Below are 12,122 nucleotides of genomic sequence, written 5' to 3' on the forward strand. Positions count from 1 at the left end.
CCCCACGCTGCGACCTGTGAGCGCTGTGCTGGTCGCGCGGGGGTTCTGCGTCAGCCAGGGAATCGGAGGAGAGGATCCTCATCATTGCTCATTCACTGCTCCCCTTTGAGCAGCGTGCTAATTAGCCCTACGTCTGTGATTACCCCGCTCGCGTTTGATCTGCCGCACTGTCGAATGCCTGCCTGCATTGCAGGAATATAATGTGCACAGCCGCGCGCACGTACCAAACCACACGTTTGCACATAGACTTGCTTATACTTTAGTTCAGAAGCAGGCTTTCCCCTCTACCTTTTAGAGCGCACTACAGGGTGCCCTTGCTACCTGGTGAAGTGCATGTAGCGTCGCTCGGTGAAACAACTGGGAGGTATAAAAGTTAATGTTTTACATTCGCATACCAAGAGCCATGTTTACATTCGCTGCGAGTGTGCGTGTTCCTGTGCTTGTCATGATTGCACCCTGGAAATGGTAGAATTATGGCTTTAATTACATTTTTAACAAATCCCCCACTGCTTCCTTGTTGTGCTAGTAATGTCTGTCAGAAACTGGAGGATATGCACACTGCAATGTCTTTGACGACGCGGATAGCAACAGTTCCCTGGGATCGGTCCTGTGTTATGCCGCTCTAAAAACCTGGGAGGCTGCTGTGATAATGAAAGTCCTACCTGTCCTCCAAGATTAAGCAGCACCACGGCCCTCCTACACGCACACGCACATGCACGCACATTCTCACAGCTTTTTATTACCCCAGTTCCTATCTGTCACTTTATCTTAATAGGCAAGATAGATAGTAAACAAGTAAGCCGTGTGTGTGTGTGTGTGTGTGTGTGTGTGTGTGTGTGTGTGTGTGTGTGTGTGTGTGTGTGTGTGTGTGTGTGTGTGTGTGTGTGTGTGTGTGTGTGTGTGTGTGTGTGTGTGTGTGTGTGTGTAATTCCTGTTTTCCGGTGTCTGGGAAGTCGCTTTCATGTGATCTTCATATCCCTTCCAGTGGAATGGCATAAGGTTATTGCCCCATGTCCGGCCATCTACTTGAAACACCTGTCGATTGGTTGTGTATTTGTTAGTTATTAATTACTTTGTCCCTCAGCAGCTTAAGATACACCTCTCTCCTATGGCAAGTTGTCATAGTGACCGTTCGTTTGGGAGGGAGAGGGAGGGCCAGAGACCTCTCTCATTGACCCGCACAAAAGCAAGCACACATGCGTGTTTATTTGTAGATAAAGTAGTGTTTGTTTGAAACCACGCCTACCGTCTTCTCTCATTTGTCCTCTCACGTCCCGCACTTAGTATCACCTTTCCTGTGTGTGTGTGTGTGTGTGTGTGTGTGTGTGTGTGTGTGTGTGTGTGTGTGTGTGTGTGTGTGTTGCACGTCTCCCCTTGAGACGGGAGACAATGGGGCCATGCCGCCCTCGCCGGGAAACCTTTGAGAGAAGATAATGGCCGACTGAACGACGTGCAGTGAAAAGCGGTCGTCGTACCTAAAGCTGTCAGCTCTCCAAACCATTATCTTCTTATTGGCTCATTTATCCATCTGATGTTTCTTATCCCTTTGTGATTATTGGCCTACCCTCGCCTCTTTTACCAGTCTCTCTCCTTCTCCTTCTGGCTGCGTCTCTGTTTCTTTAGTCTCTCTTTATTTAGGTGTTTCTCTTTCTTTTTCATTCATTTTTAAATACGTGTGTGTGTGTGTGTGTGTGTGTGTGTGTGTGTGTGTGTGTGTGTGTGTGTGTGTGTGTGTGTGTGTGTGTGTGTGTGTGTGTGTGTGTGTGTGTGTGTGTGTGTGTGTTTGTATTGTGTGTCTCCTCATTTTCTTCCTTCATTTCCGGTTGGCAATGTCATGGAGTCTTTTTATGGAATCTGCTGCTTGGAATAAGTTGGGTTCTATTGTCATAGAAACAAACTTCCTTTGTCATAGAAACAGGCATTGTCAAAATATGTACAATATATTTTCAATCCTTCAGTCCGTAATCATAATTAAATCATGTCATATGAAAACTGCTTTTATAAAAGTGATGTATAATATTTTTTTATATTTAAACATAATGAATACAATTATACATATTGTAGGCATGCATCCATGCCTCCAAAAAATAAAGTTGGGCGAAATCCAAAAATGTTGGGCGAAATTTATTGCAAATTAACTTCTCTGCATTTTTCTCTTACACATTGTAGGCTTTAAGTCTTTCCATCTCTGCAGACACGTATTTCACTGTTGAACACAATCTCTCACACTCTGCCTGTCGGCAGTGTGGTGTGACAGTGCCGTCAGCTGTGCATCTTTTTTTAATATATTGGTGTTGGTAATCCCTGACTGTTTGTTTTGCTGCTCACCTTCTGTGCTCCATATAACTAGCGTTGATTTAATAACCCACCATGTGTCCCGAACTGACAGATTGATCGCTGCAATAGCCGCCTCTGTCATATCGCGGTACTGCGTTTCTAATCCTTTAATGTGGCCCTGGAATTGGATTGCTCCCTCACCCTTTTGATTGGGGGAGGTTCACGCTGCGCCTGCAGTGTTGACCAATGGGCTCATCAGAGGATGTTTGATTGGCAGCCCTTAAACAGAGGAGCTCGGGAATGAACCATGACCTACCGTACCATCCCATCTCCTCCTACCACCCCCCCCCCCCCCCCCCCCCAGGCCCAACCTCCTACACCTCTCAAGGTGAGATGAAGGTGGAGCCTTATCTGGTGGTGATGAGCAGGCGAAACATCTCACTTTGTGTATTTGCGGTGCAGGGATGGCTGTGGTGATGGGATTCCTCTCACTTGAGTTGTGTTTGGTTCTGTTTTTTAGAGAGGGATCACGCCTCGCCTGAAATATCCTCTGTGACACCTTGGTAGACTCTCACATCGAAGTGTTGTTAGGCTGGTGAAAATAGAACTCATAATCACATTATGTTAACAAGTGTCCTATACAGCAGACAAAGGTATTAATGGGAAATGCTGAACATCACACATGCACACTGCCACGTGTGTCTGCAGCGTTGTGGGTGAATGGAGTTGCCCTGTATCACACACAGACACACGGAGGGAGGGAGGGAGGGAGGGAGGGAGGGAGGGAGGGAGGGAGGGAGGGAGGGAGGGAGGGAGGAATGTTATTAGCAATGGTGCTATGAAAAGCAAATGAAGTCATCGTAGTCTGACCTGGGGTCTGTTTTTGCACTTGCCAAGTTTCTCAGGTAAACATTTCTGACATTCTCTATCTATTCTTAAGCAGTAAACTATAGAGGAAAAGCCAGCACAGTCATAATGCAAGGACCAGTGATGCCTGACCTGTGAATCCAGATGGAAGACGGAGGAGCAGATATGTGAAGACACGAATACGCCTTGGAGATAAAAATGGATACACTGCGAAAAAAAAAGAGTTCTGTGACACGGAATAGAAAGCGGCATACAGCGGAGGGAGAGTGAGAGCCACAGAGAGATGGAGGAAGGGGTATGCAGCCGGGCATAAAAAAGAATCTAGCGAGGCCACTGGGGATCTGGGTGGCTGGTGACCGTCCAGCCGTGCAGTCAGTCAGTCAGTCAGTCAGTCAGTCAGCCACTTACTGGTATTCAGTCTGCCTCTGAGGCAGCGGTTGGAGGCACTGGGCTGTGGTTATTTATTTGCTTTAGGAAAGCGGCGTCCTTTTTGTCCACAGTAAACCTGGCTCTGTTAAAAGTGCGGCTTTACTGGCCCTGAACATAGCCCTGCCAGACTGCACCCGGGGTTGACATTAAACAAGTGTTTTGTCTTAGGCCTGCGTTTGAGGTTTTTGTCTTTTTCTCAGGTTTTCCTGTTTTAAACCCCAGACAAGGTACCACATCCACTTTTGAAGTAGCTTATTTCCTTGCCCTCACCTCCGAAAGGTGTGGGTGTCTCTGTCCGTCTGTCTCTCTTCCATGTGTCCGTTTCTCCTGGGTACAGTGTAGATGTTTGTGTTTATTAATAATGGAGGTAGGAGGAGAGCTGGATAGAGCTCTTCTTCTCGCCAAGGGAATGAATAATTCACCCCTACGGAAAAGAGAGAGAGAGTGTGTGTGTGTGTGTGTGTGTGTGTGTGGTCCCGTGTAACTGCTATAGGGAGTCCTTGTCTTGGTCCCTGTCCTAGCGTTTTCATTGGGTCCGTGAGGTCGTTACCTCCGGTCGTACATATGCACATATCTTCTCTCAACACGATCTTCTTTTGTGTCCTCTCGTCCTTGTGTGGCAGGTTTCTATTATCTTCAAAGAATGTCTCATGGCGGTTAACACAGTCCGTTGTTCTGTACTTGGTATGGGTTAGGAGGTGCGAGAGGAAAAAGATTATCCAATGTAGAAACCTCTTTCGCCTGTCGGACAGAATTCAGTGGCCTCGTTTTTGTTTCAAACACAATTGTCTCCCATTTCAAAGCAAACTGGGAGGACTTGTTTAACCAGATTCTTAGTCAGCTTTGGGCTATGCATGTACACAGCTGAAACTCAGGGGAGGTGGGGGAGGGGAGGCGAGCGAAAGCGAAAGAAGTCCGTAGAGATACATGGGCCATTGTGTATGTAATTTCCTGTCGGGGACCCTGCAGTTAACAGACCTGTTGGGATTTATTGTGCTTTACTAGTTTCCTCTTTCCTGAAAGCCTCATGCATACTGCATAAACTTTAGCCACAGAGTAAAACAAAGGTCATGGGCTGAGTATAGCCTCAGGGGCGGGGGTCTTCAACGTTTTGGCATAGCCAGTCAGGGTTTGTTTGATGGTGTTAAAAGGTCTATTAATTGTTTAGCATAGATAATATGGTATATGAGGTGTTTCCTTCTTTGTTAATGTACTTTGTGACGAGGAACAATTTAAAATGTCCTATTAATAGAGCGTTGTGCCTACCTATTAAAATCTAGCTTAACATACGCACAGACACGCGTGCGCACACAGCGAGCCAGAGATACCACCAGAACCCAGAGCATATTTCTCCTCCAGCTGTTCATCTTTGGATGGCACTTTGAAGCCTATTCGTCTTCTTCTGTCCCTCCCTCTCTTCATCCCTCTCTCCTTTTTACTCTCGCTTCACTTCTGTTCCTTTCTCATGCGCCTCAGCCCTTCCCCCCCATCCAACTCAGTTTCCCCGAGTTGGCTTTTGCAACGTTTCACAGCATCGCTGTGAATAAAGTAGACTGTTCCCAAGTCCCCCCCCTCAATCACTGCCTCTCCCGCCCAGTCCCACCGCCTCCTTTCCTGTTGCATCACAGAGGTGAGATCCCCACCTCAAGCCTCCCTCACGCAACATCTCTGTGACAACACTGCGTGTATTCCAAACCCGGCTCTTCCTCTACTTCACTTCCCAGTACAACAAAACATACCACCCTCTATCATCCCCACCCCATTCCCTGCTCTTAATACAGTATATATTATTTTTTTGTATCCTGTAGGACCTCCCCACTTTGACTTTGAAGCGTGTGCTTTTATCCAACCTTGGCGATCGATAGCCCAGCGTAGACTCCTGTATTCAACAGCGGCGCTGTGCAGGGTTTAACAGTAAGACACCAGAGACGTGCGTCGCGGTTACCTTCGAAATGTAGCCTCCCCTATGCGCTATTGATTGGCCCCCGCTGATGAAGAGCACAGCGCGAAAGGTCAATACCAAGACGAGCCACGTCGCCAGTCTTCATTTCCCGGTTTTATTCCCAGCGTGTCAAACTGCCTCGCCTGTCAAAGCTAAGCTGCATTTCCACCCTGCGCCGTGCATACCAAACCACCCACGTCCCTCTGGGGGTGGGGGGGTGGTTCTGTGCGTGTGTAAAAGCAGTATCGGAAAATGCACTTTCGATAAGGGTCTGTCCCGGTGGTTTTGTGCTTTGTGTAGTTTGTGTGGGGCGCTGCGTTCAAGGTCAAAGGAACTGCTGCCACGCCGATTGCTGTCGAGCAGCGGCAGTCCACTGCCTCCGTGTTGGTCCTGTTCCAGTGCCGAGCTGATAATGGCCATTAGTGTAGTCAGGGGGCAGCAGGGGAGGCGGAACGCCGTCACCGTGCGAGTGCAGGGAGCGCCACATACCCCTCAGCAGGTGGGCACACCACACTCATTATGTCAAACAATAGTTGGACCCAAATGATGGAGTCCTACTGCGCGCACACACACACACACACACACACACACACACACCGTGGCATGTGTGTGCGTGCATTCATCCATATACACACAATTGTTAGAGTTATGTCTCAGGGGAGGCGAGTGGGAAGGGGGTGAGGAAATGACCACAATAGGCCTTGCGTCTCAGGAAAAAACAATGTGATTGTTGCTTCTGAACCCAAGTTTGAAATGCGGTGTGTGAGAAGAGGGAAGAGTCCAAGAAGGAAGCATTGTTTGTGCAAGTCGATGAGAGAGGCGGATTGCAGGCAGAGGAACATTCTGTCTGCCAGAAAATGGAACCGTTTCTCTCCCCCGCTCCATATTGCTTGTGTCAAAGCTCATTCTTCGGGGTTTGCTGTGGGAAGGCACAACAATGGCCCAGGCGGCAACAGGACGTAATGCAAATGAACACATTCACAGTGGCCTGGTCGGGCAGAATAGAGTGCCGGCTGCTTATTACTGCATTATAGCACTATAGAGGAAACTCTGCAAGATGGAGGCCAGTAGGCGATTCTATCTCACACACACACACTGTGCTTTTCCCCCACTCTTGCAGTCGCACACCGAATTTTAAACACTTACTTCCTCTGAGACACACGCTCGCTCAAATGCTGGCACCCGGCAAAGTAATTTGTACCTATCTTGGACGGCAAAGAACTCGACATTCGGGTCCACCTGGCGGGGCGCAGCCGCAAGCGAGGAGAAACGGGCGAGAATCAGTGAGCTCTGAAGGCCATTAGATATTTTGGGTGATGGCCTGCGCCGCCTGTCCCCTGATGCTGTGCTTTCCCCCACTCTAGCAGGGATCAAGCAAAGGACATGAATGCCATTAGCCCTGGGCCGGTCGGGCCGCGGGCGGGCGGGCGGGTGGCAGCTGATAAGAGCCCGTTCACCTTTCATACGCCACGGCTGGCTCTAATGGACCGCTGTGAAAATTAGTATTTTTATTCTGGCCTCACTCGCTCCTGGCCTTTCGCCTGCTCTTGTCTCTCTCTCTCCCCCTCGCTCCTGCTCCTCCCTAGTTCTCCCTCGCTGTGCTGCTCGTTCTCTCTCGCTGTTTATCTCGGTCTCGTTCTCCCCGCGCTCTGTCTCACTCTCTGCGTCTGACTCCGTCCCGCTCTCATACGCTCTCTCTCTCTCCCTCTGTCATGCTCTGGCTCTCTCTCTCTCTCTCTCTCTCTCTCTCCACCTTCTCTCGCTCTGTTCCTCTCTCTAGCCTCCGATGGCGGTACCCTCTCAAGGTCAGGTGTACAGTATGGCTCCCCCCCACCCTCCCTTGGCCATCAGCCTCTCCTCGCTCTGTTTCCTCCTCGGCGCCCCCTCCTCCTTTTACTTCACTTTCTCTTCCTCAGCTACTTTTTTTTTCTGGGGTCTTGGTCTTTATTTTCTATTCTCAGTTTTGTTATAACTCACTCTGGAGGACGCTCCTTATTTTTTTCCTTTTCCCCCCTGTCTCTATGAGCCTTCATTTAGCGCTGCCTCTCCTCTGATGGACCGGCTTCCTTCCTACTTCTCCTTCCCTCGGCAGCTCCTCTCCTTCGCACCCCTGGCTCTCTTTCTCTTCTTCCTCTAATTCTCTATTCCTGGCGCAGGCCACATTCACACCCTTTCATCCCCCTCTTCCCAGCACACCCTCCCCCCACCCCCGCCGCCCTGTATCTCTTTTGGCATTCGTCGTCTGTCCCTCCTCTCTTTCTCTCCTCCTTTCATCCCGTCGTCCTCCTCCTGCCACACCTCCTCTATCCCTCCCTCCCTCCCCGATTCGTCTTCCTCCCCCCTCTGGAATGCTGAGGAATATGAAAATGTCAGTGTGACCAGGCAGGGGATCACAGGGAACCGTTAATATGGCAAGCCTGTCGTGTGCGCGTGTGTGTTGGTGACACGTGTGTGTGTGTGTGTGTGTGTGTGTGTGGGTGTGTGTGTGTGTGTGTGTGGGTGTGTTTGTATGTGTGCACGTTTGTGTATGATGCATGAGTGTCTGTGTGTGTGTGTGCGGCGCGTGTGGGAGTTAAATACATAACGATGGGTGACAGTACGGTGACATTTGATTTACATTGATGTGCTACTTTGGGATGCCAGTGTGTGTGTGTGCGTGTTTGTGCGCTGCTGGTGTGTGTCACCTGCGGGCAGTGGAGCTGCCGTAAAGTAGAGCAGCTGTGACACATTGCTACTGTTCGCGTCGTCTTTTCCCCCCTCGTTTATCCTTTTCTTCTCTGCTCACTTGGATCCCTGAGCCGCCTCCTCTTCTTGTGAGGCTGCTACCTCCCTGGATGCTGCCCATCTCTTTTGTTCCCTGGGCTCCCTGCGTTTCAATATGGCCATAGCTCACTAAATATTTATACTGACAATTACTACTTCAAATGCACCATCCCCCCCCTCCCCTCATCGCCGGGCTGAACTCTGGCAGACACTGTGCAGTCCTTGAGGGCTTCGGGTCCCGTCACACACAAATGGTGCGTGCGTGCGTCTGTGTGCGCTTTCCTTCTTTCTCGGTGTGTGCCTAATATTCATTTCCCCGGGGCTGTGTAGTCTCATAAGGCCGCTCCGTCTCTCATCTCGGCTAAGACGAGATTTGACCCGGGTTGCCTCTCTTCTTCTTATTGCATCTGAATGACGGACAGCAGTCGTGGCGCTCCTCCCTAACACACACACACACACACACACACACACACACACACACACACACACACACACACACACACACACACACACACACACACACACACACACACACACACACACACACACAGCCCCCTCCCCTCCCCTGTTCGTGCTGCCACACAGGCGAGGCTCAGCATCTTATGGGGGACGGAACCCCGACAGGACGCGTCGATACTGTCGTGCGTAATTACCTGTGCCGCGTGAGCTTGTCTTAATCCATAGCGACCAATTACGGCCAATGAAGCTGAGGATGGCGTCTCCTCTTTCCTCTCTCCACTCCTCGCTGCACGTGCACGGCGGAGCAGGCTCGCGCCAGAGGCCCCGAGCTCATCTGCAGTTAGCCGGGGTGGGAGAGGAGGATTGTAGTGCGGGGATCCAATAAACACCCTGGACACTTCAGAGATCACAGGACAACAGTAGCAGAGGATAGGAACACAAATTGTGTGTGTGTGTGTGTGTGTGTGCGTGCTCTCCGCTCAAGTAAGGCTCAGTGCTGGCTCCCAGGGACTGCTCAGCGACCGGCGGTTCCTCTGTGGCTACAAGGAGGTTGTTTGGTGCTTGTAAATTGGGCCAGCCTGCCGAGAGCTGGTGTTATTCTAGGAAAGTGTCTGTTGGTTTTTTATTTTCCGCTCTTCTTTTTTACAGCATTGCTCGCTTAGTGGCTCTCCCTCGTTTCCTCCCGTAACCGTTTGCATGTTTCCGTCTATATATTGATACCTCACCAACCCCCAAGGAAGGGGTGGTTATTGCTGCCACGGTGACAAGTAGACGATTGACCTTTTCGTGTGTGTGTGTGTGTGTGTGTGTGTGTGTGTGTGTGTGTGTGTGTGTGTGTGTGTGTGTGTGTGTGTGTGTGTGTGTGTGTGTGTGTGTGTGTGTGTGTGTGTGTGTGTAATTCTACGTCCTGATCGTAACAGTGTTTGAGTCTATCAGAGTATAAGTAAGTAGACACAGGCCAGTTCCTCTATATTTCGTGTGACCCATACACTGCAAGGAATTTAAATGTTGGGCGTCTCCAGATATAATCCACTCCTAAGTTAAAGCAGGGCTGATTTACTGACATTCATTATTGCACACTCACTCACACAGGTAATTCCAATTATTTTTTTCATTACCTACACTCTAACATTCTATCAATCTTCTATCTCTCCAATCTACCTCTGTTCCTCTCACATGCTCACTTTAACGTTTTTTGCCTAAACATCAGGAGACGACACTCTGGGACTCGCAAACGTGCAGAAGGAAAAACATATTTATTTAGAGTCTGCTCTATGCTAGCTGGTGTTTTCACACAGGAATGCGTTCGGTAGAGCAAATGGCAGGCTACGGGAAGGCATAGCCCATCTCAATGATTTATGACCAATGTGCTCCAGTGCTGGCTTTCCTCTCCCCTTTCCTGGTGCACGCACACGCGCACACGCACGCAGAGTCATGGACATATACCAGACTCCTGTATGTTTGGCCTACTTGCTCTACAGAAAGCCAGCTACGCTCTGTTGTACCAGACGCCTTCACACACGACCTCATTAATCACTGGGAGGCCCAATCACAACACACCTCTCCCTAAATTCCCCCGCCCCTTTCCCTAAGAAACCAATCCAACCTAAAGGATCAAACACTGGTGCCTCATCTATCTATATATGACTTACCTCATCATGACACACATTTGTCTGTGTAGTCTTAAGAAGGAATTGCGTCATGTTGAGGAATTTAGTTTTTGTATTGCTGGCCTATATAGACAAGATCAAATAAGAATGTTTTTGATCAAAACCGCTTTGATATCTTTATAAACGATCATGATAAAAATATTTCATCATAACGTGGATATATTGACGCATATGGTAAAGGCAAATAATAGAACATATAGAACAGTCTGGTTAGTTCACTTTACTGTAATGCAACCTTAAAACTTGGGAAAGAAATGTGTCTCTGTGTGTGTGTGTGTGTGTGTGTGTGTGTGTGTGTGTTGTTATTTTCTTCCCCCTGCACCAGGTTCCATTTGATGCCTGCACATTTTTGCATCTTTCAAATTAGTTCAGGGGGTGGAGCCAGGTATGGTTTACTCTGGTCCTCCTCTAACCCCTCTCTTCCCTGTCCTGCAGGCGGGCTGGGCCAGCGGGTGAAGGTGGAGACGGAGGTCCTGTCCTACCCAGGCCAGACGGTGAACCTGCGCTGTTCCTTCAATGACCCCTCCGGCATCCAGCTAACTCAGGTTAGGCACAAACACGCAGATGCAGATGCATACACACATGCGCATACTAAGGCACTCATACAAACAAAGCACGCAGGGTGGCATGCATATATATAAGAACACACGTATGCACACACATGCATATGCACACACACCTTCATATACGGTCACACACACACACACACACACACACACACAAACATGCATATAAAGACACATGCATATACAGACGCACTCAGACAGGCATGCATAAATATTCACACAAACACAGGCATGCTTACAGACACACACGCACACACACGCACACACACACAGGCATGCATCTACAGACAAACACACACACAGGCATACATATTCAGACAGACACAGAGCTGGTTGGTACACTGTTACTTCTTGTAACAGTGTACAAAATGGAAGAAAAAAAGAACACATTTCATGCCTAAATGGCGTCGCCATGTGCTGACTCAAAGTAGCTCAATCTGTCAGAACAGCCCCAGCCACAATGGCTTCTCGCCCAATAGGAAATCATTACAGAACCATCCTGAAATCAAACGCCACGATGAACTTGTGGATCGGAGGCTTCTGAATTGGCTTGTATTTATTATTTTGTACGATGCATTCCAAAAATATAGTCAATCTGGTAATTATCCAGATGTTTTTTTCCAGGGACTCAGGGGACCATACTCAAGCACTACTCTTTTTCGTTGAGCAGACACGTACAATAAAAAAGAAAAGCCATTCATTACTTTTGGTTGCATTTAACACAATTTTATCCGTGCACTAAATCACATGTGGTTTGGCACATTTAGACTAAATGGCTCATTTCAGTTCACAAACCATGATGCCAAACATCTAGTTTTGGAGTGGGTGCTTCATATGACAGATGTCGGTTACACAGTTAACTGCTGCAGGTTTTAACTTTAAGGAGGGCAAAGTTATCTACCTAGCAACTGCCAGTGTGTCCTTTGTTGTGACTAATCATAAATGACGTAATTTGTGTAATATGTTAACATCTTGATTATATTGTCACAGCATGCTTAGAGGATTATGTAAAAAAGAGTGAAATAATACATATGTCTGTGAACAAGTTCCTTCAATCGCTTAGATTTATATAGAAGAAAACCGGTATGTTCTCACAAATGGGAAATTAATATTTCATGTTTTCACATCCAACTTTTTCATGAATTATTC

General features: G+C 48.4%; 1 protein-coding gene across 2 annotated transcripts in view; it reads left to right on the forward strand.

Annotated features, from left to right (window-relative positions):
* Positions 1 to 12,122, forward strand: part of LOC115553438 (nectin-2) — a 77,297-nt gene that overhangs the window by 18,189 nt on the left and 46,986 nt on the right. For both annotated transcript variants that reach the window (XM_030369670.1, XM_030369669.1), the window contains exon 2: positions 10,843 to 10,952. In XM_030369670.1, the coding sequence (XP_030225530.1) occupies positions 10,843 to 10,952 (110 nt within the window). The remainder of the gene's footprint in view (positions 1 to 10,842; positions 10,953 to 12,122) is intronic.

Source organism: Gadus morhua, chromosome 11 (genome assembly GCF_902167405.1).
Source record: "Gadus morhua chromosome 11, gadMor3.0, whole genome shotgun sequence".
NCBI classification, from domain to species: Eukaryota; Metazoa; Chordata; class Actinopteri; order Gadiformes; family Gadidae; genus Gadus; species Gadus morhua.